Genomic DNA, 24,903 nt, shown 5'->3' on the forward strand with positions numbered 1-24,903 from the left:
ATGAATGAATACAATAAAAAAATACCCGTGCGGGGGATCAGTAAAAAGAAATCAATAAAATGCATTTACATTCGGAATGAGTTTCTTAAAAACATTATCCTAATTTTCTCTGCGTATGTTTTGCATTTCACATAGCCAAGACCAAAAGAAATTTGGGGGATTTGAAAGAAATTTCACAAGTCACGTACCGGTATAATCATCCTTTGTATATTTGTTTGGAAATCTAGACGAAATCAGAGGATATTCATCCACAGTTTGACTGTATGTCCTGGAGGGGGCGTGGCTTGTAGAAGAATGCCAAGCTGATTGGTCCACAAGTGGGCCTCCTTTGCCGAGCCCATCGCAGAGGCAAGTATATATGGGCTCTGGCTGCACCAGGAGAGGATAAGATCATCAATATCATTATTGAGCGTGTCATTCAGTCATCAATCTGCCTGTAGTAAGTTGAAGAACTCTTGCTTTTTATTTTTATTTTTTTCAGGGTTCATGTATCATCATGCATTGCAAACACTGAAATGTGTAATGTAAGACAGAGTGACGTTCTCCCCAGAGACATGAAGACCCAACAGCCACTTCATGTGGTCACCCCAGTCAGAGAGAGCCTAGCCCTCACAAAAGTAGCACAAACCCCAGTTTACCTCAAACTGGACTCGTCCCAGCCAACAGGCTCCTTTAAGATCAGGGGCATCGGACACTTGTGCAAAACTGTAAGTCATGGTGATAGGTAGTTCTTTCTTCTTAGTGTCAGTAACGGACAAACTCAAGTTAAGATAAAAAAAAAAAAAACACTTCATGATTGTTTCATTTTGTTTTTAATGTGCAGTGGGCCGAGCGAGGATGTGAGAGGTTTGTCTGTTGTTCAGGTGAGTGCTGCTCCAAGATGAGAGTTCATCTTCCTTTGGAACTGTCTTTAAATGTTTCACGTCCCACTTATTCCAACAGGTGGAAACGCAGGCATGGCTGCAGCCTATTCAGCCCGCAAGCTGGGAGTACCTGCGACCATCGTGGTGCCCAGTGTCACGCCAAACCCCACAGTGGACCGTCTGCGGGATGAGGGGGCTACGGTGGTGATCCACGGCAAGGTCAGATAATTATTTATTGAATTGCACTTGACCCAAAGTGAAATGAGAACCATGATCAAGAGTCATATTTGCGTCTTTTTCAGGCTCTGGATGAAAGCATTGAGTACGGACAGCAGCTTGTGGCTAACAACCCAGGCTGGATATTCATCTCTCCCTTTGATGACCCCCTCATCTGGTGAGTCTGTGTCAGAAATAATCTTAATAATCCATAACATAAAGTACATTCGTCCCCTTCTCACCGAAAGGAAAGAGTTCTAAGATACATTGAGAACCATTGCATCATGCCCATAGACGATTTATTAGGCTGACTGCAATGTACAGGGGAAGAAAATAGAAATATTTCAGAAATCTTTCAAATCTTGTTTAACCTTACTTTTGGTAAGCCTGCATCATTTTACCACCCTGACCAGAAATAGGGAATTTCAAACTGAATTAATCTTTTTACTCAACTCACTGTGCTTCTTTAAAAAGTCAGAAATTAATGAAGTATAATATTCAACCGTTAGAACTGGTTTCTGTTCAGGAATGCAAGTCAAGAACTATAAATGTACATCCTCATAATTCTTGACATTTTTTTCTGTTTAAGAAAGTACATATTTTTACTTAAATAAAATCAAAGCGCTAATAACTGCTGCTATCCTTTCACCAGGGGTGACCAACATGGTGCCCCTGGGCTCCAGGTAGCCCCAAGGACCACATTAGTAGCCGGTGCCAAAAGTAGCTCATCAGCGATGGGACATTGTGATTTTCTAGGAATGTTGTAGAAGTGACAATTTGGAAATGTAAACACTGCAGAGATTCATGGAAAAAAAGTGTGAGAAATGTGTCTGTTAATAAAAATTTGTTAAAAATTAAACGATAATTATTAATTATATTCATCCATCGATTGATATTCTGAATCGCTTATCGCTTATAAGTGTGAATCAAACCGGTGGACCTTGGGGTTAATCAAGAAATAGCTCTCAGTTTCAAGAAAGTTGGTGACCCCTGGTGACCCCTGCTTTACAGAAACGTAAATAATATTTAGCTAATTACCGCTGCTGTCAATTTAGGGCAGTGGTTCTCAAATTGGGAGTACGTCCATGCAAATATCCTTTAAAAATATTTTTTAATTTGTGTAAATATTTCATGAAAATATAATTTCTTAAAATGAATTTAATCTTCAGTAGGCTATTCAAATGTATTATTCTAAAAACCCAGAGTCTCCCCCATTCCATAATCTTCAGTAGGCTATTCAAATGTATTATTCTAAAAACCCAGAGTCTCCCCCATTCCAGAATGGTTCAGCCCAACCTGCCATATGCCACCGAAGTAACTAACTTTACTTAAGATGAAGTTTATGATTTCTTTTTGTAAACAAATCTTTACTATGATCCCAAAAGCACACTTTATGTCAATAATAGAAGGTTCCAATAAACTTGTGTATCCATTCATGTAACAGAACAATAGCTTTGTGTTCAGCTAAACAGGCACACATACACCAAGTGTAAGTACATTACACTTAGTTTAAGCAATACATTTCTACAGTACAATAAATGTTCCGTTATGACTGCTTTACACAGTCCAAGATTCAAAGACCAACTTATTACTTATGAATTCTCCAGCCAATGCATGCTGTGCTTTTGTTCCTGTAGTAAAGCCAGTGAAGTGACATCAATGTTGGGCTATGTTACTGGGAGGGCCACACGTCACTGGTGCAGGAACTGGAGCAAAACATGAAGGAGAAGCCAGGCGCCATCGTGCTGTCGGTGGGAGGCGGCGGGTTGCTAAACGGGGTAGTGGAGGGCCTACGGCGTGCCGGCTGGGCGGACGTGCCCATCGTTGCCATGGAGACCATAGGAGCGCATAGCCTCAATGCAGCCATGAAGGCAGGGGAGCTCGTCACTTTACCAGGTAAACTCAACTAAATACAATGGGTGTTGGTGTTTGTGGCTAAAGTCAACTTTGTTGCCACCACACTAGGCCTGACGAGGGTCTCTCCACAGACACTTAAACTGGTGCAGGAGCACACAGTCTTATCAGAAGTAATCACAGACCAGGAGGCCATAAAGGCCGTGGAGCGCTTTGCGGGTGAGTACCAACCACAGCCAATTGATCCAAAAACAAAAACAGACGTGACGTTGACCTCTTCTGGGGGTTCCTCCATGCGCAGATGATGAGAAGATTCTGGTGGAGCCCGCCTGTGGCGTCGCTCTCGCCGCTGTATACAGTGATGTCATCAAACGGATACAGAATGAGGGCAAGCTGGAAAGGCAACTGGGCCCCGTGGTCCTTGTTGTGTGTGGAGGCAACAACATCAGCATGGAGCAGCTGCAGAGATTGAAAAAACAACTTGGTGTTCTCTAGCATGGCCTCGCTTCTTTTGTGTGTTTATACTTCCTGCCTATCCATCATCTGCTTGCAAAACCTGTTCCATTCTTCATATGCTCCATAGACCAAATCATTCCAGACTGTGAAATACTTACTGAGCACAGAGACTGACAGATGTGAAGCTGCGTCGCAGAAAGGATGTTGTATATAACCAATGTAGAAAGAAAAACAATAGATTTGTGCTTGTTTTTGTACTCCATCTGTAATGAAAGAATAAATCATATTTCTGAATATGGCACCCTTCATTTCTTGATGAATTGAGGAATTGAAAAATAAGAATCCAGGGATATGTTGTGCCTTTTTTTGCAGTGCTGAATGAATGTAGATAATACGTGCAAATCACATTTATTATTATAACGAGTATAATCCTTTACTTCAACATTGCCATTTGGACCACCGGTTTCAAATTCTCCAGTTTCATGTTTGCCCACCAGATGGTATACTTTTTCTTTATCTGAACTATCCACAAAATTTCACAGCCTTCACTCCTTCCTATAAGTTGGGCTTACAACAATAACAAAAAGTAATGTTGGATAATAAACTGTTTTAAAAATGAGTGCGTACAGCAATTAAATATGAGACCGCCTGTCCAAAAAAAAGACATTAAAGAAATAAATGTTAAAAAATGTGATTTTTACTTTAAATCAATTCAAACCTGGGTTGCATGAAAAGTCATTGTTGCAGTCAATCGCTGACCCATGTCAGGAATAAAATAGAAAAAAAATCGAATCCTCACTGAAAAACAGTTTATGAAAATCAATCTGAAAATGTCACCTATTGTAGCTTAAAAAGTCAAACAACTGAAAAATATTTGATACATATATTTCTGACTGTAATAGCTGTTTTGAAAAAATAAATAATTTAGGATTGATTTTTTTCAGCTTTTTGGAAGCTCACGATTGTTCGGGACAAATAAGACATACACAATGAAGTATCGGTATATGTCACACTTTCCACAAGCGGAAACAGTACATTCTGTACCACACTGTACATGACAACAAATGTTGCATAATCCGACTCTGCGGTTGATAAATGCCTCGTGTCCTGATGTAGAAGGTTTTTGTGAGTCAGTGGCATGTTAATTTTACACTCATTTACCTGATGTTGGATTGGTTGATGGATTGAGAATGTGGTCCATTTCCGTACTTGCAAGTAGTCAGGGGATGAGACCAACACAATGTGACAGCCACCAATCGCTCTTATTTTTTTTTTCAAACATAGAGTCACAACATCATGTATTTCTCAAAGACCACTAGAAATATTGCGCTTAGGGAATGGCTAGGCTGTGGAATGGAAAAGGACGCTGACATTGCAGATAAATTATGTAGGCCCTTCAGACTATAGGAATTAATGGAGTCGAACATACCTAAGGATTGTGGCATACTGCTGGTTACATGAATGAGATCCAGCTCGAACTGGTCTGCTCTAGAACGCTGCTTTGTAAAGGTGTCTGGTTTACAAGGGTTACTAGCGATGTAACACGAGCCAGTCAAGGGGCCGTACATAAAAAAAGCACGGCATATAGGGGACAAAACATGTTTCCCACGCAAGCGCCATCCATCATGCTCGAAATAAAAACCCATTTTGCAAAGGGTAACAAAAGCAACTGACGGAGCCTCTGTCGGCAGTTGAAGGTCAACAGAGCAACAGGAGAGTCACAATTGTTTGTACATGAAGACGTCTTTTATTGTGACACAGAAATCTCAAATGCCATCTGATTCTTTACATGTGTATGTAGAAGCCATTTTAGATGTTACGTTTCCAATGTGCAGAGGTAAGACAGTAAAAGTTAAGTTAATGCAACCATAAATAATTATAATAAATATCAAGTAAATGTACAGCACATTTTATCAACCCCCACTCCGATGAATAAGTCCTTTATGTCACACATCTAATTCCCCCGTGGGAGGAAGTAGAAGCAAGAGCGTCCCCAATAGCAGCGGCATATTAGACTCTCAAAAAACAGAATCAAAACTAAAGTCTCAGGCATGTCAACAATGCAATGTGTCACATATCAATTCTGTTGTGTTATTCACGTTGATCAGGTCAAATTGATTTACTCACACAAGAAAACATGTTGCACCATGAGCTGTAGAAAATGAATCCGTCCGAGTATGAGACAAGTGCTTTCCAAAAAAATAATAAAAAAATAGAATAAAATAATACCACAGCAAACTGGATATCCAACAGACATTACATTGTTTGTTTGTTTATCTCTTTCTTTTTTGAGAATATTTTCTTGGAAGTAGTGCAAACCAAAAAAAAGGTGAAATTAGCAATGAATAAAAACTGCACTCAAACAACAGTCTATTTACATTTGTTCCCCTATTATTTTTACACAGCTAAACATTTGGTTATGTGTATTTAAAAAAAAAAAAAACTCTTCCATTAAAGAAAATGATTACAAGGCAGAAATGAAGAGAACTTACTGCCCCCTCCCCCAACCACCACCACCACGTGTATGAGTGTAGATTGTGTATGTTGGGGAGAGGGAGTGGGTTTGTTTCACATTCAGTAGCAAAAGCACACAAGTGGGAGGGGCTGCTCATGAGAACATAGTCGCCCTCCTGTCTCACAACACAACTCGTACCGTACGTCACCAAAGCAACTTGCGGGTCTCACTCAATAGTACGACCACCATGATGGCAAAGCGAGAAAATGATGTATTCTCTTATTAAGATGGAAAGACAACTTAAACACAATCTCCTTAGAGTCTTAGTAAGATTGGTTCTGGTTTTAGCGGCATATGTTTGTCCATTATTTTTTTGGTAACCCGTAACTACATAATAGCCCACATAATACTATTCCACTTTCATACCTCACACCAATTACAATAACTTTGCGTTTGTAGCTTCACTCGTGACTAAAAGGTTTTCACCTCAGTGTAAAGGCATGTTTCGTGACATCCCCCCACTGATGGAACACAGAAGGAGGCAGCTGGGTAACGCATTTGCAGTTTGGATGGAAGCCTTTGCACTGATTCACATTTCAGCGCCACGCTCCCAACTTGTATCACCACACAGAGAAGTTTCAACACATACATTAGTGTAAGGTTGTATGTTCATCGAAAAGCTAGTGGGAGTGATCGCTAACCAGTGTAAGAGTTGTTTCACTCCTCAGTGCAAGCAGAACAGATGGTCATCAAATGTGTCGGGGTTTTATGATGATCGTCCCTGATATCTTCAAAAACTGAGTAAAAACTAATCATGACGACAACAGCAAGAACAAAGTCAGGGGTCAACATGCAAAGCATTGAAAGCTACTAAAATCAAATAAAGGTGACTTGAATAGAGCAGATCAGAGAAGAATCTCTGAGGCAGGCTGTAGGGAGCGGGTGATGGATATAGGTTGTCAGGTATCTCAGGGGGTCACGAAAGAGGGTGGTTATCAAGTCTTAGCCACTGAGCGGGTCCTCGCGGTAGTGGATGGCGTAGCGTAGTTTCTCCAGCATCACGTCCAAAGAAGAATACTGAGGCAGTTTGACCATGAACATACAGGTCTCCACGCGGATGTAGCGAGCATCTGGTGGACCTGCCATGCATGGAAAGAAGATATGACGCAATCAATCACTGTACAGTTATACTATATATATATATATCAGAATCAGAATATATATATGTAGTAATTACCAAACGGTGCCATTGCACATTCCATGAGATTTAACTTAACTGTTAAGAATTTATTTTTTTTAATTCATTTATTTTTTAACAACAAAAAATGCATATTTGTCCATCTACCTATGCTAGTGACATATAGTGACAGAAAGGATAATTTCATGCTTTTCATCAAGTAAGTACACTGGTAAGTATGCGTTCAGATACATATATATTTTGTCACAATTTCATTTTTGGTAATGTGCCAGGAGATTTTTCAATGTAAAATATGTGCCCTTCCTCAAAAATGATTTGGAGGCTGTGATTTGGGTAGCAGGTTTTAATGGATCAAGCTGAAGTCCATCAGTTATTGTGATACAAAATTGACTGTTGGATAAAAGTGAATTTTGTGTAATGCACATGAGCATTCATATTGTACTGAGGCCTACCGCTTCCAACCATCCTGGGGCTACGGGGCTTAGTATACGGTCTTCCCATGCTATATTGTGGTTCATCGTTCATGTCCTCGCTATACAGTAAAATTTTAAATGATTGGTTTTTTTTTATTATTATTTTTACAGTACGTATACAGTGGCACCTTGAGATATAGTTTTAATTCATTTCTGAACCACTCAACAAAAAGTGTTGAAATGGATTTTATTTATTTATAAATAGCACTCACTCAAGTCCATACTATTGACCTGAATAAAAATACACAAATAGTGACATAGTTAAATAGGACTCAAAATGTTTTGTCACGCTGCATCCATTGAATTGACACTGGGTTAACTCCTTCTGGTGTGAAGGCCTTGGCCACAAACAGAATGATATATGGTTCAACTTATCATAACAGTACCACCCAAGTATTGGTTATTCAACATAGAGGATAAAAAATATATGATTTGTGTGTTTTGTTTATGTGTGTGAGGGTAGGTGTGAGCACAGGCATGCTTGCGGATATATGTTGTTGTGTATTTTAAGAGGGAGTGGGTGTTGTATTTTGGATGTTTTTATTATACAGCACCTTGAGTTGCATTTTTATATAAGAAAAGTGCTAGATGAATACAATTTGATTGATTGATTGATAAACAAAGGTTCACCATACTGCACTTGAGCTTGGATCAGAGCTCTCATTTGTCTAACTACAGGAATTGAACTGTAACTTTTTAGCTTTTTTGTCTGAACTAAAGTAATTTCAGCAATGGGCATGTCAAAGTCAAAGGTGACAAGACGAGAAGCGACCGCTGCACTAAAAAGAATATTATATAGCAACAACAGTCGTGGTTTTAAAGTAGAATGATGCTAATCAGCATTACCTGCTGCTCCATCAGGAGGTGCAATCTTCATTGGGTATGGGGGGACGTGGGCAGTGTCGGGGCCTCCGTCCTTGCAGGGACATGTGAAAGGGATACGTTCCTGGTTGCAGGCAAACTTGATGAACTTGCAAAGCTCCTCCTGAGTGAACATCTCTAGAGCAGTCCAGAAGAACTCAATGTGCTGGTCCGTCTCCATCAGACCCACCTGATACATGGTGTGAGCCTATCAAAAATCATAAGACGTGACCACCAATATAAACAACAACTGACCCAATAAGATTTTAAGGTTGATAAAGAATGCAAAGCTGGTAAACCTTGAGAAACTCTAGGTTAATGTAGGGCAAGCCACAGGTCCGCAGCTCCATCTCCAGTGGGCTGAGCATGGTTAGAAGCTGCAGGGGAATAATGGAGGCCAGCCCTGCACGCACTGCTGTCATACACGCAACATTCTGCAGCTCCCTCAAACGAAGGCTCTGTACTGCCTGTGCGTACACATCCTTATTCTCCCAGCTGCAAAAACAAGAACATGCAGGATATTGCAACTAAATACAGCATAGGGAAATGTTCATTCAATACACAAAAATACAGTTGTGAACAATCACCCGACAGTGAGGTTGCGCCCTCCTTGACAAAGCTCCACCTCTTCGCCCGTCATCGTGATGTAGGTAAAGGTACAGCAGGGCCTGCTAGGAGAGTCAGGGCTCTCGCCTGAATGGTGTTGGGAGGAAATCTCAGCACAGAGTGCCTCCAGCTCTGCATCATCATTAACCTACACAACACAAACAGTTGAGATTGAGAAGACGCAATTGCGGCCAACGCTTAACTTGCAGAGAAGAGATTCATGTACATTAAAAGGACAGGAACTAATTCTTACATTTTCAAACTTCTTGACATAGTTGTATGTGAGCATATCTGCTTCGTGTAGGTCCTGCTCAGGATCGAGGGCCTCACCCACCAGACCTTTCCAAAAAGAGCTTAGCAGGTCCAAAGGGAGGGGCACATCTGCACGGATGGCGATGCCCAGTAGCTGACCAAAGAAGTGTAACAACTGCTCTTCCGCATAGCTGATAGGACATGGTGTCAATATGTACTTCCCCTATGTAAGACAAGAAAAAAAAGAACGAAATCATACCCAGATATAAGTTATGCACCAGGCTAATTAAAAAGTGACAATGACATAACTGACATAACTATACCACACACTGTCACTATACGTCACTAGCATGTATCGATGAGCAAAGACATTATTTGAAGTACCGTATTTTCCGGGTCATAGGGCGCTCTTTAAAGTCCCTAATCTTCCCCAAAACAATCAAAGCGCCTTGTAAAGCGACGCGCCCATTTTATGGACTAAGCATCACTTGCGACCATCAACCCTTTTACTCATTGGGCTGTTTGGTGTAGGAGAAAGCAGGACAAAAGGGCAGCTGTCCACAATGTTGTAGTCTGTCTTATCATTTATGTTATTGCAAGCAAGAAACGTCCCAGGTTTAGACAACAGACTGCAAAAAGCCCAAAGCACAACAGCACATCTCTCTAAACAGCCGTGCGATTGGCTGAGTCTGAGTGGCTCCCAAGAAGCCATTGCTATAATCTTTTTGTGTTATTTTTATTTCTTTTGGGTATATAGATGGCATGAGAGATACATGCTTTGTGTTAATCTTATTTCTTTGTTTCATTGTTTGCTTGTATGCTGAGTTTTTTTTTGGTTTTGATTTGAAACCGTGACTCTAAGGAGTGTGGTGACCAGTGAAATCCCTCCCCTGACGTTGTCTAGTAGACTATTGCCAAGACACCGTGTATTGATTAGAGTCATTGGTATTGGCAATGATTCCTAATAGTTTCATGACACCTGTCATTGAAATGGGGTGATTACCTCTGGCAACGATCTCTTAGGGGATTGAGTCCTGGTGAGCTGGCACTAGCTAGCGCGAGCAGCCGAGCTAGCGTGACCAGCCGAGCTAACGCGAGCTAACACTAGCTAGCGCGAGCAGCCGAGCTAACGCTAGCCCAGTGAGCGCTTGGCGAGGCAGCTAGCGCAGTTGCGCGAGCGAGCAGCTACCGCGGGCAGCCGAGGGCAACGCTAACGCGGGCAGCCGAGGCTCGCGCTAGCGCGAGGCAGTTGCTTGCGCTAGCTGCAGCCGAGGCAAGCGCGAGGCAGTTGCTTGCGCTAGCAGTTGAACTAGCGCGAGCTGAGCTAGCGCCTTGTAGTGCGGCGCGCCTAGTATATGCATTAAATACGGAAATAGCACCATCAACTGGTGTTGCGCCCTTTGATGCAGCGCGTCTTATGGCCGTAAAAATACGGTAAACTAATATGCATTTACAGACCATAGGCATGGATAGTAAAACAAATATACATTTAAAGTAAAGGAATGGCAATGGAAATACTCCAGACAGTAGAGTGTAGGGCTGTACAATATGACCTCAAATCAATATTGCGAGAAATTGAGCAATTTTACCTCGATAACGATAAATGCACAATAAATTCCTCCCGTGGACTAAAATCAAAATAAATGCAGGAAATGCATATTGACTGTTTTTTTTTTTTATTGACCAACTGGTACACATTACTTTTCAATGAAAAATAAAAGTACAAAAATCATTTGTATAAACATTCCAAATAGCTTGCTTTGCATGACTTGAACAATGGCACAAAGAAAAAGGGTACCTCTTGCAAAATCTTTTTCTGCAAATAGATTGCGCCACGATGCTCTCATGATGTAAATAATGGCAAATAAAAAAATGCTAAATAAAATGAAAGAAAATTTCAATGCAAGCCAAATAAACAAGTGTGCATCATCGGGGAAAATGTGCCGTCTCGAGTACTCTGGTGCGCAGTCGCCACTTGTCATCTATGTAATGCACAGTCAGGCTCAATCAGGGATCCATGTTGCGACCCGACCACAAGTCGGATGTAGATGCAAAATGCTTGACATGTCTTAGCTCCCGGCCCGATGTATTCCATATCGGGAAATACGGCTTTCATGAAGCATTTAAATCCTGTGCGCGCCACTGTAACGAGAGGAGCTTTATCTTTAGCTATGTGCTAGGCTATCGCGTCCACCTCTGAGACGTTCTCTCATTTGGTGTCGCCTCCGTTATGGGCTGTTGGCACTTGTCGAACCTTGCTTCTCACTTTGAACTTTCAGCACAGCATGGTTGTGTTGTGGGTGGTGAAAAAGCTTCTGGATTTGAATCGCCAGTTACGACAGCGACGTCTGTTTTCTTTCTCGATCAGACGGGTGGAGTCACGTGACTAGAGGCGCTGTCGCGGTCTTAAAGGGGCATGAACATTGCCGCAGACAGAAAAGGCTTTTCTTTTTTTTTTAAACACCGAATTTACCGACATGGGCAAAATGATTTCGGTCATTGTAATAAATTTCGGTAACGGCATTACCTTGTTACGGTTGGCAGCAGCACTGGGACAAGGCAGCAGCAGAGAAAGAGCCGAACTCTGTAACTCCTTGCATACCTGCCATAGGAAGTGTCTGAAGGAACCACCTAGTCAAATACAAACACAGGTGCTGTAATCTGCCATAGTTCTGGTCACAGTAGATATGTTGCAGAGAAAAAAAATAGATGAGCCAACTTGTGCCGTGAACTTCCTCCCCGGTGAAACGGATGTTGAAAGCATAGGTTGGGTCGCCTCCGCTGGCTAGTTTCACACAAAGCTGTGACGATGGCATGCATGCAAGCTGGCGAGCAGCCTGGCAGAAGTACGTGTTTTCGGATGATCTAATCTCACCTGCAGGACACCAAGAGGATGTACGTACAGATACAGCGTATACAATATGAAAGTGTACAACAAGTTGAAATAGTTGCTACCTCCCACAATCTCAAGAGGATCCAGTGTAATCTCTGGAGCTGCATGGTCTGCTGTTCGCTGTACTGTGGCATTCAGTACTCTGTTCATTACAGAGACCTTCGTGTCATAGTAAATCAGTCCTGTCATCATAAAAAAAATAAATAAATAATGAAGAGAACTGAGGACATTTTGTGAGAAAAATGATTGACATGGCTACGGACAGAACGCTAACAGGCTCCCATCGCTGTGATCTGCTGAAAGTACCAATGTGCAACTCACCTTTTGCCTCGCATAACAAGGCTGCAATGCTGTTCTGATAAGTGCACGTCTGTCTTAGCTCCACCAGCGGCAGGAAAAAACTCTCTAGTGTGTTGTTGAGCGACTGCAGCAGAGCAAAACGCAAGCGCAAGCTCTCTACAGACACATCTTCAAAACAAACACAAAAGGTTGTTTGAACAATTATTATGAGTGGTTTTCACAATAAATATCTAGGGAAAGATAGAGATGTTCAAGTGTGTTACTCACTGAGCAGGCAGGTCACACGAGGATCGACACAATCACTGGGCTCCAAGTAGACTTCATGGGGATGTAGTCTGGCAGGTGTGATAGCAAGGTGACGACACAACCTATTGATGTACTGGACCAACGCAACATCCATTTCTAAAGACCATTTCCGACAAGTCTTCTGGGCATGCCGTGTGTCTATACAGGTGCATCTGATGAAGACAAAAATGACCTGTAACTACTAAAAGGACGGGATATATAGTTACACCATAATCACGAGCTTATAAATGTTAGAAATGTTTAGAAATTACAAGGTACTTAATAGCAGGATGCTCGCTTACATTACAATCCAAGAGACTGCATGAATAAATACCGTGTGCATTTATAGATTACTGTATGTATACTATGTTCTGGGGAGCCAGCATGTGACACATATCGACATTACATCAGATGGGGCGGTGTTAAGAGTGGTCTGACATTCCCAGGCTCACCTTTCAAAGTGAAGGTCATAGCCACATGCCAAAATTGCCCTCCAGACGCTGCGGATGTCCTGCTTGGCTCGGTCAACTGCAAACCTGTGGAAGCCCTCCAATGTTAGGTACTTCTCCTCTGAGACTAGAGGAAAGAAAAAAAGGTGTGTGAGAGGCAGCTCAGCGTTAACTGAAAAGCAACTGAAAGAATTCATTGAATACATTTTCATAAACTGTTAGCATGAGACTATGTAGCATGATGGGTATGGAAAGTTATGCATTGTCTGTGGTGTTTAATCATTTCTGTTATAGAAGAACCTTCAAGTTTTTTAGCAGGAGACTTTTCCACATCTTTCTCATCGGGTCTGGATTTCTCTGGAGATTTGGGTTTAAGGACTGTCTTTTTCTCACTGAGCGCAGTCCTAGCAGAGATACGTGAACTATAAATTCCCAAACACAAATATGAATGTCTCGAAAAGCACTAATAAAGTAAATGCTCAAGGGGGAAACATGTACATCATGCAGTCTTACCTTACACTGTTGAGAACAGACTTTTCCTTAGTGGGGGGCTTGGTGATTGGCCTCTTTGTACTTACAACCTTGCCTTGATGCTGTTCTTTCCCTGCTTTGCTGTACTTGTTCTTATTGGGTTTGGGAATGCCATACTTTCTTAGAATCTGCACGTAAACAAATGTTTTTTTTTACAAATGTGATCAGATGCACAGAGACTTTGAGGTGCCAGAGCAAGAATATTAACATTTGGGGTAGAGATGTGGAGACACATTCAAAATTGTTTTCGGTAGCCTGTTTTAGTTTTCAAGGTTCAAGATTACCTGACTATTGAAATTTACCTGAGTCAGTTGGTCTTCAAGTACTTTCTTAGGAGGCCGGACATTGGTAAAGAAAGTATGCAATAGGTTGCCAGGGGTCTGAGAGTTGATTTGCTCTTTGCTGAGGTATATATCAGACACTTTCACTGGCTTGGCAGGTGTGAGGCTGAGCATTTGTTCGGAGTGCATACAACTCTTAAAAATATCCATAAGAACGTCTCGTGCTCCAGGAACAAGCTTGTCACCTTGGAAAAGATGTTTTTAAATTACACAAAAACAAATAATGTTGCAGAACAAAATCATCCCTGGTCAAATACAAACCTCGAATAGACTTGTCCAGAAAATAGTCTTCGAGAGCAGAGCTACCCTGAGTGTCAAACAGACTTTGGTTCACACTCGAGGCTGTGAGGATCTCCTCATTGGTCAACTCCATTAGCTCCTCTTCACCTTCCAGACTGGACAAACCAATTAGGTCACTGCTGTTAAAGAGGCTGGCACGTATTTTTTCCACTTTGGCTCGAGAACGCACCTGGAATTAATAATAAAGAAGCATTTGATGCAGGACAAAAAACAAGATTACCTTTCTAACACAAAGGTATTTAGTTCACCTCAATGACAGCATAACCTTTGATTGGCCTCGCCAGGACTGCATTGCTCTCCTGTGAGGTGACCGTGTGCATAGAGCCTCCGTCTGACACTGATGCTGTCTCTGCACTATCCACAGGCTCCCCTAAGCTGCCAAGACTCCCCAGGCTTCCTGTGCTACAAAGAGAAGTATCTAGACTTTCCTGGCTAGAAACAGTCTGTGGTTCATGGGAACCCTGCTGGGGGTGGTTTCCAGCAGATGCTGCTGCGGCAGAGTTGACAGCCGGGACAGCTAATTGTTCCTGATCAACGGAAAGTTCACTGGCGGTGCGAGAGACTCCCTGAGAAGAGCTGCAGATGGAGGTCTGGCTGGTCGAAGCTGATGCGCTCACACTCAGAGCTGGAGTCACGCTGCTGGAGCTGTCAGGACTCACAGGACCTCCGCTGTGGGGGAGGGGGCGCTCAGACTCAGTGCTCACTTTACCACCCTGAGGGCTTGAGACCCTAGCCCCCGTTTTAGTTTTCTTAGGGTCCTCTTCCTGCAGAGGTATGTACACTTCATCTTTGAAAAGCCCTCCATGCGCATTGCAAGCCCGGCGGATGGCATTACGAACCACTGCCTCTTCCAGATGTGTAGGAATACCTGAAAGCACCAACAGGCGGCTGTGGGCAGTGGGACCCACCAAAGCCTGGCAAGCATCGGTCACTGCATCACTTGTCACGCTCAATCCCTGGGGATCCTTATTTGCAAGATGTCGAAGAATCATCAGAAGAGTTAGGCAGCGGTGGAACCACAGCATGTCTTCAGGTTTACTACCCGCCATGTTTAGCAGGGCACTGTCACTTTCTGACAGACGGGCACCTCCACTTCCCCTTTTACCGGAGACCACAGCAGCCACTGCAGCCGCTGCTCTCTCACGCTTCATCTTCACCTTCTTACGCTTGGACAGAAGGCTGGGACTCTGTGGTGTCTGGCCAGGGGATGAGGATGATGACGACGAAGAATCACTAAGGTTAGGGGCACTGGTGGAGGTCAGGCTTCCAACTGTGGAACCTCCAACACTGAGAGGCAAAGTCACCTCGGCCACAGCGAGACAGACCTCCATCAAAGCATGGAAGTAGGTGGAGAACCGGCTCTGCTCTGCTGCAAGTGCCAAAGCAACGCCTCCAGATGAAGATCCCCCAGCCCCAGCTCCTGCCGCAGTCCAGCCCTGAGTTTCCCGATCGTAGAGCTTACGGAGTTCTGTCTGCAGGGCCATGAGTACCGCGAGGCAGGGGTTAAGCAGCAGAGCGATTGAGCTGGACAAGCCAGAGGGGCTTTTACGCTGCTCCAAGTGGTGAATCTTCCGCAAGAGTTCTGCCAGCAAGTGAAAGATGAGTTCTTTTATGGAGGGAGCCAGATCCGTGGTCCAAAGTAAACCACCTAATACGAAAAACACAACCCAACACAGGAACTGTTGAAAGCAAGTTTATGAACAACTGCAAGCCTACTTAATGCAGGCTCTGTAAGCCATGAATCATTTTCGTGGTTGATATTTTAAGATATTTACATCCCAGGTAAACAAATGTATGATTGTCTCCAATAAGGGGGTGATACTTTCATATCATATTTGTTACAAACAGGAGCATGATCTCCACTAGTTTACACAACTGTTATGAGGGGTGGTTCATGAGCCCACAACATTTGAGTGTGGATTTGCATAAGGGTTTAAAATATGTCACCTACCGAGCAGTTCTAACACTTGTAGCAGTACAGATGACGGGACTGTGTCCAGCTCGTCTTCTGACCTCTCACTACTCTCTCCCAATTTCCACGTCAACAGCTGCTCAGCAAATGCCATGGCTAGAGGAAATTCCAGAGGCAGGGAATGCAGAACCAATACAGCACCAGGAGGGGGCGACACACCTATGAATCAAGACAAATTTAATATGCAATTAATAATTCAACATACATATGTGGACTTAGATAATGGCTAGATGGAATGGATGGTAAAAAAGGCATAATTGAGTGCATACATACCCAGCTTGATGTGCACCTTATCAGTTGGGATGATAACAGAGGGGTACTGATTGGTGGTGGGCGGGGGAGTAAGGCCTGTGTTGGCAGGTGAGGCATCCAAAGGATAGCACACAGCCTCCATCAGATTAAGCTGGCCATTTCTACGCACTTTGTGACCCAGACCATACAACATTACCCGTGCCCAGGGAGCCTTGTACAGGCTAGCGCTAATGGGACAAAGAGATGTTCCACATTTTTAGCAGCGGATAATAGACAAGGTTTATAGTGATTTACAGAAAAAAATGGCAGTTATCTCACTCTTTGCGGCAGCCAAGTTGGCTCTCCTTGCAAGATACAATCACAAATGCAGCCCCTGGAAAGCTGACGTCCATGCTCACTTTCGACTCTGTTACCGGGAACTCCTCAGATGTAAACTGCTCCGGTGCATGCTGTAACCAAAAAAACACACAGATTTACATTATACATAAACCCAAATTTTGTAAAATTAACTGAATGATGGGCAGAGCAAACCTGGAGGAAACAGCAAATCTGTTTAGTTAGTTCAAGCAAGCTTTCCTCTCCTTGATGCAAGGCACGAGTGATGGCCACAGTCAGCCACTCCCGGATGGGTTGCGCATTGCCCTGGTAAAATAGGTCTGTGGGAGAGCAGCTTTGGTCTTGAAGGTTGTGAAGCACTGACTGAGCCAGGAGGATCGAACCAGAACTAATAGTGCCATCTGGAGGAAGATAAATGTTAAAGGAGGTAGGAAGAGGAGCTCAGATGCGTACTTAGTTCTACAAAATCTGACCACTCACCAGGAAGGGGTGGAGCCAGCAGCTGGTTAGACAAAAGCTGTAGGTGTTCCAAGGTGATGTCTCGGATCGCAGGTATGTGGAAGAGACGAGTGAAGGTGTGGGGATTTTTCGGGGCGTAGATATTCAGTAGGGCCATTCGGCAATATAAACGAGCCAGTGCACTCTCACAACGAAGTAGCTCTCTAAGAAAAAAATAAATAAAAATTAAATCAACAAAAAGGTAGTGTGCATTTAGGTGCTATTTAGGCCAAAACATACCTGTGAATCTGAATGTTGCTACTGTCGAGAGAAACTAATCCATTAGCTGCAGTACGTCGAGATCCAGCAGGGGGACGCTCCAGAATTTCAATAGGGTACCAGTACCTCACTAGCACGCCCTCACTGCGAAGGTAGGTTTCCACCTGTACCAGCTCATTCAGCTAGTGGGGGTAAACCAAACAAACACAAAGTCAAGCAAAAGTTGAGACCCGAAGGTGGCACAAAGCACTGAAACATTTAGTATTGCACTTACAGAGTCAACATCCAACACGACTCCATGCAAGCCAAAGGTTTTCAACATGCCCCGAATGGCAAACTTGGGCAGTGCTGTACCACCTGTAGTGCTGTTGGTATTGTTACTGTCTGGACAGCGGATGACCACAGTCAAGCCTATATAAAGATGCAGAAAAGAAGTTAAAATAAAATAATACTACAGAGTATTAATAGTAATAATAAAGAATTTCAAAGCTTAATGCCAAGTATGAGTAGTAATGTATCGGAAAAGCTACCTTTGCGAACTTTATCAATTGTGAATTTGTTGGCTTCATCCTTGATATCTTCTATGGTGGGGAGGTAGAGGTCTCGAGGAATGCCGCCATTCTCCTCATACAAGAACTCCACTGTCTGTCTAGCAATGTCTACCATGCCTGTTGCCATTTAAAGGCACCATAAGATCAATGCCTTAAGATAATTGTTTGACTTGACATATGTATTGTTTTTACCTAACTGCAGGGCTCCTTTAATTTGGTCCAGACCAGATTTCCTCTCAGCTTCATTACGGAACCTCCTTCGAATAGTGGGGAACACTTTGGTTTCCCATGCCTTTACCAGCAAGGCATAGTGGTCTTCCTGAATTTTAAATGTAACCGTCAAATAAAGAAGCACAAACGGTGACACTGTCACTAGATGATGAAGAGCCCACTTACCCTGGGGACATCATCATCATCCTCATCGTCACTTTCATCATCAGCAATAGGCGGAGGGTGTGGATCCGGCCCAGAAGTGACTAGGTTCTCATAGCTTAGCTCCACCTTGTAATGGCAGGACAGGTCACTGTTGTACTCTGAGAGTGACAGAGAGAAAAAGAATAGTTATATTAATGTTGCCAGTCACGCACCAGAGAGTGATCTCGATAAAAAAAAAAGAGACACATTAGAGGGTAATACAAAAACATACGTTGCTGAGGAACTGCCACGGCTGCAATTCGACAGGGGGGTCCATGGGAGCCTGAGTCAGATGTAACGCTGGCGCCTGCATCATTATCGCTGTCTGAGGCCATGGCAAAGGGGAGTGCTTCAAAATTTGCACTTATTTCTTCTGCAAGGTCAATGCACAAGTCAGCAGCATTCCTGTGTGCTTGGCCTTCAGCGTACGCAAATGGACGATTTCCAAAGTTGGCGCGAATCTTTGAATTCTACAAAACAATTTTTACAAATTTTTTGCAATAGCAGAAGGAAAATTTGAACATCAACATTGAAAGACATTTTACTGTAATCAGCATACTTTCTTTTGAATGTGAACCAAGGGCCACATTCCACCCGCCACCTCCTCAAGGCTCGGACTGAGCCTTTGGCCACAATAGGTGAAGTAGACCCGTCCTTTCGGGGCCTGGCCTGGTGGTGGCGGTGTACCTTCTGACCGCTCCCAACCTATTCCAGCCACATCGCCTGCGTTAATGTAAATGCAGCGTTACCATTGGGATTACAACATTTAAATCATGTTAAACAGTAATCGTAACTTTAGCAATAATGAACACTCTATGATTCCGAGAACATTTTTCTCAAAGCAATTTTGTGGAAAAATAAAATACATGCAAACCAAAACCAAACTGCTCTCACCAGGAAGGAGAGACACATCTAGCCTGACACTTTTCCACTGAAGCAGACTGGAGCCATTATAATGCACTGCCCTTCCATTACTGCCACAAAGAAACAGAAGAACGAACAGGTCAAAATTGGAACAACACAAATGGATATCAAACATCTCTTACTGGGGACAGAACAAAATAAAAAAACACTAACGATAAAAGGTATCCAATGATTTAAAAAAGGTCAACTCACTTGTGAAACAGACAAGTGCCAACAGGGTTGGTCCACGCTCCGTCTCGCTTTTCGGCCTCAGTGGCAAAACCAAAGGACACAATGGGGCCACTGTCCTCCTCAGAGTCTCCATAGGAGACAACCTCTATTTCCCAGTAAAACGAAGGTGCCTGTAAGGGGAAAAAAAGAGGGCATTTTTACAACTATCCAAAGTCAGAGGATGAAAAGAAATTCCCAATGACGACGATCTAACAAATGATCAACCTGAATTGGCACAGGAGAGGTGGCGTAAATGAACGTGCCCCGGGGGAGCCCTCCTCCAGCACTAGGGTCAGCCAAGAAAGTGACAGAGGTAAGACGGGATGAGAACATGCAGGCCCGGACTGGAGGGAACACCCGGGAGGGACACCAGGTTATTTCCTTTGGCTGGAGAGGCATAATAGAGGCAAAGTGTTGCAAACACTATTGGCCCAGATTTTGCATGAACATGCTTATATAATTGAACGTACCATTGAAAAAAATGTACTCTGTTATTCTCATTAAAAACTTTGTAATAGAAAGGCAATAGTAATTAAGTAATCAACTATTCCAAAGTAATTCTTCAACAGTCAACAATAGCTGCCACCAAATCTTTTTTTTTTTATTCAACAATATGCTTAACATTTTGATTGCAATTTGCATATTTAGAGACATGGTAACTCTACCTGGCGTCTGTCTGTCTGAAGTGGTGGCGGGGGTGGACGAGCACAGTCTCGATATAGCATTCGCACTCTTTCACACTGAGCCTCGACGATACCAAGACGTTCTCCTGCAAACACCAAGAGGGGACAAATAATGAGAACTATTGTCTTTACGTTTTAGGGTGTCTATTGTTTTCTTACCAGGACTACATTCTTGAGCGACCAGGTTGAGCACCTCCACAGCTGCAGGACACTGCTGAATGAACTCTTCACAAAATGAGCTATCCTCCAAGAGCTGTGCCATTACCAGGCATGCCCTAAAAATGAAATGATACAGTTGTTGCACAGTACATGGGGTCATGCTTTGCGCTCTGTATCCACTTGATCTAGACTACTGTTCATTTTTGACTAACCTGGTTCTGATTTCAGCAAGCAAGCGGACTGCAGCCATCACTGGGCTGGATCCATCTCCAGAAGCTGGTAGAGAGGAGTGAATGGACAGGCTGCCCTCTTGTGGCAGAAGCATGGATTGCACTGCTTGCACCACCTTCTCAGTGATCGATAGTTTGTACAAGGGCAATGCCTGAGGATTGGGAAGAACAATGAGGTGAAAATCAATTATTTTTTCCATTACACGACAAAGGTGATTAAACTACAGAGAGGAAGTCTTACCTCAGATCTAGGTGTACACAAGCGTGATATTGGTACTGTCAGCACATCTGAGGCTTTACAAGTTCTCCTATAGTCACACGAGGGGAATTTGACAGTTGCAATGCCCTCCTGCTCGTTGATAGACATCACAATACCCACACTGCCCAGCACTCCTTTACCTATGACCTGTAGATACGAGATACGGTATATGCAAAGATGTTTAAAGGAGTTTATCAATGATATGATTAAAATAGTACAGTATCAGTAACATGTATCCCTTACCTGAACCTCAGACCCAATTTTAATGGTTTCTTTGAAGCCCCCCAGAGCACAGAGTGCCGCAACCGCCTGCCTGCCAATGGCCTGAAGCTTAGCCAGCTTCCTACCACTGCTGCTTCCATTCTCCAAAATACTCTCAGCATACTTCCCCAATTGAGGGATGAACATCAAAGCCCTGGAGAGCACCTAGGATAAACAGAGGAAAGTTTCATGCTGTACTATGTTCTGAATTTTATTTTTTTACACAAGATGAAAAGATCCATGCTCCATGTCATCTCTTTCATTTTACCTGCACCTCCTCGTCATGTTTATGCACAGTGGTGCTGTTCGAAATGGTATTTCAGGATGATAAATCAGTCATCGAAATTAAACTCAGTTTGAATTAATCGCATAATATTACATGTGCTGAACTAGGGGCATATTCGCCCAAGTCAAAAAAGGTGCACTACGGAGTACTTTTTGGGCCGCACAGATTCTCCCATTGACTTACATACCATCATGAAATGGACGCACTCTCTGTGGAGCGACCTTGACATCAGGGCATGCCTCTGACAAATATGTCAGTGTGCACAGTCTCCAAGGCTGTGTTTCAGTCTAGTGCCTCTTAAAAGCAAAACATCGCATTGCACATTTTGAGACACTTCTCAGCCGCTGACAGCAAGCGATCACCAGCCGACTCAGCTGATTTGACACCTGTACCTTATACGCGCACTGACTTCACAAGCCGCCCCCATCACTGGCACTAACTTCAGGATTTATGGCACAAGTAAATTTCACAATAAAAGTGTGACATGTTTTCAAAGTGGATCTCAATGGAAATATTTCGGCTTCTTTGGTTTCTCAATGTAACGAAGAAAGCAACAATCATGAGTAACATTTACTTTTTCAGCAGTGCTCGTCCAGATTTGTGCCGTGTTTGACTCAGGGGCGGTAAGTAGACTATGCAACAGAGCAATAACCTCAGCAGCCATACTGTTGGCAACATGCCCACTGATGAACGGCCTAACGGGGTCCGACCTGGAGAAGACAGGATTTTCAGTTAGTCCCTTTGATATCATTCTGACTCATTTTGTCCAAAAATATTAGGCACTCAGGGTATGTTAATGCTTCCACACATGGTCATATTACCTGGCCAGCTCAGTGTTCCTGTCCCTACAAGCAGATGTTTGGGCAGTTTTCTTCTTGTCGCCAGATGTGATGCCTCCAGCGGTCTCTTGGGACAGAGTCTCGACAGGCGGACCAACACTAACTATTAGACCAGACTGAGCCCATTTCGTGGCCTTCCTCAGAGCAGCAGATGCTTCCTCTGTGATCACCTCACAATGCCCACTCTAAAAAAAAAAGTAATAGGGTTTAGAACTGGAAGGGGGGAAAAAAAAAAACAGGAGTAAGCAACAAAAAAGAAAATCATATTTTAGGTCTTACTTTGGTCATATCTCTGTCCATCTTAACAACCTTTTCCATGTTTGCACCGGTGCCAAGTCGAAAGGGACGTCCCTCTGAACTGCTACATTTTAGAAACGGAGAGAGAACACGTACGTTCAGAAAATCTTGAATAGGCTAAAATTTGTGAAACTAGAAAACATTCACTCTGCTTAACACTCTAGTTTCAAGAGACATTACCTTAGAAGTGGTTGAAGAACCTCATGAGAAGATTGATCCTCTCGCTTGTGGATGAAGATAGATAGTTTACCATCGACTGCTTCACCTTCTTCACCAATATCTTCAGTCTTCAGGGCTCCTTTGGAACTGGCTCGAGACAGACTTGTGTCTGGCTCAGAAGAGCTGGGAGACAACAAGGTCTGGCAACCTGGTAAGGAGTTCACAACATTAGTAGAAAATTTCATGGTTTATTTAGCATTTATAGCTTTGAGAGTGTACCCCAGCCAAATGTTTTTCAGGGATGAGAAACACAAACCTGGTACCACATAGTCTGCCAGTTTGGCCAGCAGCAAGGCAGCAATACGCGAGGCGGGGTCGTTATCATCTTGTTGCGCTGCATCGAGCGTGTTCATAGAAAAGCTCCATGATGGTAGGGCCACGTTACCACAGTCCTCCACGCTCATGAGAGGCAAGGCAGCTCGACAAAGCTGCAGGATGATTAGTACCAGCTTTGGGGAAGGTCTCTGGTCAAGCAGCAAAGACAAGAGCTTCGAAACACAGGCTGGTTGGCTCAGGATAGCTTTTCCTATGTGGCTCCTGGAATGAAATGCAAAATGCATTTACTGTATAGATATACTCACAGACATAAGTACCGTATTTTTACGGCCATAAGACTCGCTGCAGCAAAGGGCGCAACACTAGTTGAGGGTGCTATTTCCGTATTTAATGCATATACTAGGCGCGCCGCACTAGAAGGCGCTAGCTCAGCTGGCTCGCGCTGGCTCGCTAGCGCGAGCTCAGCTGGCTCGCTAGCACTAGCTCAGCAGGCTTGCTAGCGCTAGCTCGCTCTGCGCTAGCTCGGCTGGTTCAATAACAGATGTCATGAAACTATTGGGAATCACTGCCAATAACAATGACTCTAACCAATTAAAGGTGTCTTGGCAATAGTCTACTAGACAACGTCAGGGGAGGGATTTCACTGGTCACCACACTCACACGGTTTCAAATCAAAACCAAAAAAAAAACTCAGCATACAAGCAAACAATGAAACAAAGAAATAAGATTAACACAAAACATGTATCACTCATGCCATCTATATACCCAAAAGAAATAAAAATAACACAAAAAGATTATAGCAATGGCTTCTTGGGAGCCACTCTGACTCAGCCAATCACATGGCTGTTTAGAGAGATGTGCTGTTGTGCTTTGGGCTTTTTGCGGTCTGTTGTAAACCTGGGACGTTTCTTGCTTGCAATAACATAAATGATAAGACAGACTACAACATTGTGGACAGCTGCCCTTTTGTCCAGCTTTCTCCTACACCATCACCCAAACACAATAGTCACATAATGTATAAGTCACGGTCAATTAGAAGCATAGATGACTCAGACTTTGACCAGCAGGGTGTGCTAACATGCACTCCAAACAGCCCAATGAGTAAAAGGGTTGATGGTCGCGAGTGATGCTTAGTCCATATAATGGGCGCGTCGCTTTACAAGGCGCTTTGTTTGTTTTGGGCAAGATTAGGGACTTTAAAGAGCGCCCTATGGCCCGGAAAATACGGAATATAACTACTAGTGGTGCAATGGATCACCTAAGTCACGGTTCGGATCAATTCATGGATCGTTTTTCAGATTCATCCATCCATTAATAATTCTCCTCACAAGGGTAACGGGCGTGCTATAGCATATTTGTATTATGTTCAAGCGTATTTGGAGAGTAGGCAGGGTACAAAATAAATAAATATATAATTTGAATATGATTTCAGGATGGCCTTTGCAACTATGTAATGTCAATTAAAAGTGCATTGCAAGCCAAATTGTCGAAAATGGAAATCAAGTTAGCCGTTACATCACCACGAGGGCCACCTTCAAATTAAAAGGCATCAATAAATCAATTATTTGGTAAGCTAGTAACATGTCTGCCTGAATGACGGCATAGGGACAAGAGGCAGAAAAAAAAAATCATTAACGTTAATTTTACTCACTCGTTTTACTCCAAGTTTCCAAAATGTTTCCTTA

The 24,903-nt window shown here is 43.1% G+C and overlaps 2 protein-coding genes across 5 annotated transcripts in view; one reads left to right on the forward strand and one right to left on the reverse strand.

The window, feature by feature from the left end:
- Window positions 1-404: 404 nt before the first annotated feature.
- Window positions 405-3,547, forward strand: LOC148344485 (L-serine dehydratase/L-threonine deaminase-like). The gene is given in 6 exon segments (XM_088306474.1): window positions 405-707; window positions 824-863; window positions 943-1,082; window positions 1,166-1,261; window positions 2,762-3,152; window positions 3,235-3,547. Coding segments are annotated over 6 exon segments (1,053 nt in total). The 5' UTR covers window positions 405-515; the 3' UTR covers window positions 3,429-3,547.
- Window positions 3,548-5,113: 1,566 nt separating this feature from the next.
- The window catches only part of hectd4 (HECT domain containing E3 ubiquitin protein ligase 4), a 38,961-nt gene continuing 19,171 nt past the window's right edge, over window positions 5,114-24,903 (reverse strand). For 3 of the 4 annotated variants that reach the window (XM_088298678.1, XM_088298688.1, XM_088298668.1), the window contains exons 36-76: window positions 23,199-23,479; window positions 22,904-23,090; window positions 22,706-22,787; window positions 22,409-22,611; window positions 22,162-22,297; window positions 21,284-21,466; window positions 21,023-21,187; window positions 20,764-20,933; window positions 20,552-20,667; window positions 20,375-20,478; window positions 19,935-20,096; window positions 19,692-19,840; window positions 19,470-19,549; window positions 19,135-19,298; window positions 18,808-19,045; window positions 18,558-18,694; window positions 18,354-18,480; window positions 18,141-18,278; window positions 17,885-18,021; window positions 17,632-17,792; window positions 17,374-17,555; window positions 17,089-17,294; window positions 16,876-17,006; window positions 16,579-16,784; window positions 16,285-16,464; window positions 14,582-15,981; window positions 14,295-14,502; window positions 13,995-14,218; window positions 13,675-13,820; window positions 13,462-13,583; window positions 13,165-13,288; window positions 12,695-12,885; window positions 12,449-12,595; window positions 12,190-12,309; window positions 11,954-12,109; window positions 11,762-11,865; window positions 9,236-9,457; window positions 8,964-9,130; window positions 8,676-8,871; window positions 8,362-8,584; window positions 5,114-6,983 (exon numbers count right to left, since the gene is read on the reverse strand). In XM_088298678.1, the coding sequence (XP_088154804.1) occupies window positions 6,847-6,983; window positions 8,362-8,584; window positions 8,676-8,871; window positions 8,964-9,130; window positions 9,236-9,457; window positions 11,762-11,865; window positions 11,954-12,109; window positions 12,190-12,309; window positions 12,449-12,595; window positions 12,695-12,885; window positions 13,165-13,288; window positions 13,462-13,583; window positions 13,675-13,820; window positions 13,995-14,218; window positions 14,295-14,502; window positions 14,582-15,981; window positions 16,285-16,464; window positions 16,579-16,784; window positions 16,876-17,006; window positions 17,089-17,294; window positions 17,374-17,555; window positions 17,632-17,792; window positions 17,885-18,021; window positions 18,141-18,278; window positions 18,354-18,480; window positions 18,558-18,694; window positions 18,808-19,045; window positions 19,135-19,298; window positions 19,470-19,549; window positions 19,692-19,840; window positions 19,935-20,096; window positions 20,375-20,478; window positions 20,552-20,667; window positions 20,764-20,933; window positions 21,023-21,187; window positions 21,284-21,466; window positions 22,162-22,297; window positions 22,409-22,611; window positions 22,706-22,787; window positions 22,904-23,090; window positions 23,199-23,479 (7,912 nt within the window). In that variant the 3' untranslated portion in view covers window positions 5,114-6,846. The remainder of the gene's footprint in view (window positions 6,984-8,361; window positions 8,585-8,675; window positions 8,872-8,963; window positions 9,131-9,235; window positions 9,458-11,761; window positions 11,866-11,953; window positions 12,110-12,189; window positions 12,310-12,448; window positions 12,596-12,694; window positions 12,886-13,164; window positions 13,289-13,461; window positions 13,584-13,674; window positions 13,821-13,994; window positions 14,219-14,294; window positions 14,503-14,581; window positions 15,982-16,284; window positions 16,465-16,578; window positions 16,785-16,875; window positions 17,007-17,088; window positions 17,295-17,373; window positions 17,556-17,631; window positions 17,793-17,884; window positions 18,022-18,140; window positions 18,279-18,353; window positions 18,481-18,557; window positions 18,695-18,807; window positions 19,046-19,134; window positions 19,299-19,469; window positions 19,550-19,691; window positions 19,841-19,934; window positions 20,097-20,374; window positions 20,479-20,551; window positions 20,668-20,763; window positions 20,934-21,022; window positions 21,188-21,283; window positions 21,467-22,161; window positions 22,298-22,408; window positions 22,612-22,705; window positions 22,788-22,903; window positions 23,091-23,198; window positions 23,480-24,903) is intronic. The other variant, XM_088298698.1, reaches the window with a different exon arrangement.

Source organism: Idiotropiscis lumnitzeri, chromosome 1 (genome assembly GCF_059441095.1).
Source record: "Idiotropiscis lumnitzeri isolate Australia: NSW breed Sydney's pygmy pipehorse chromosome 1, RoL_Ilum_1.0, whole genome shotgun sequence".
Classification (NCBI taxonomy): domain Eukaryota; kingdom Metazoa; phylum Chordata; class Actinopteri; order Syngnathiformes; family Syngnathidae; genus Idiotropiscis; species Idiotropiscis lumnitzeri.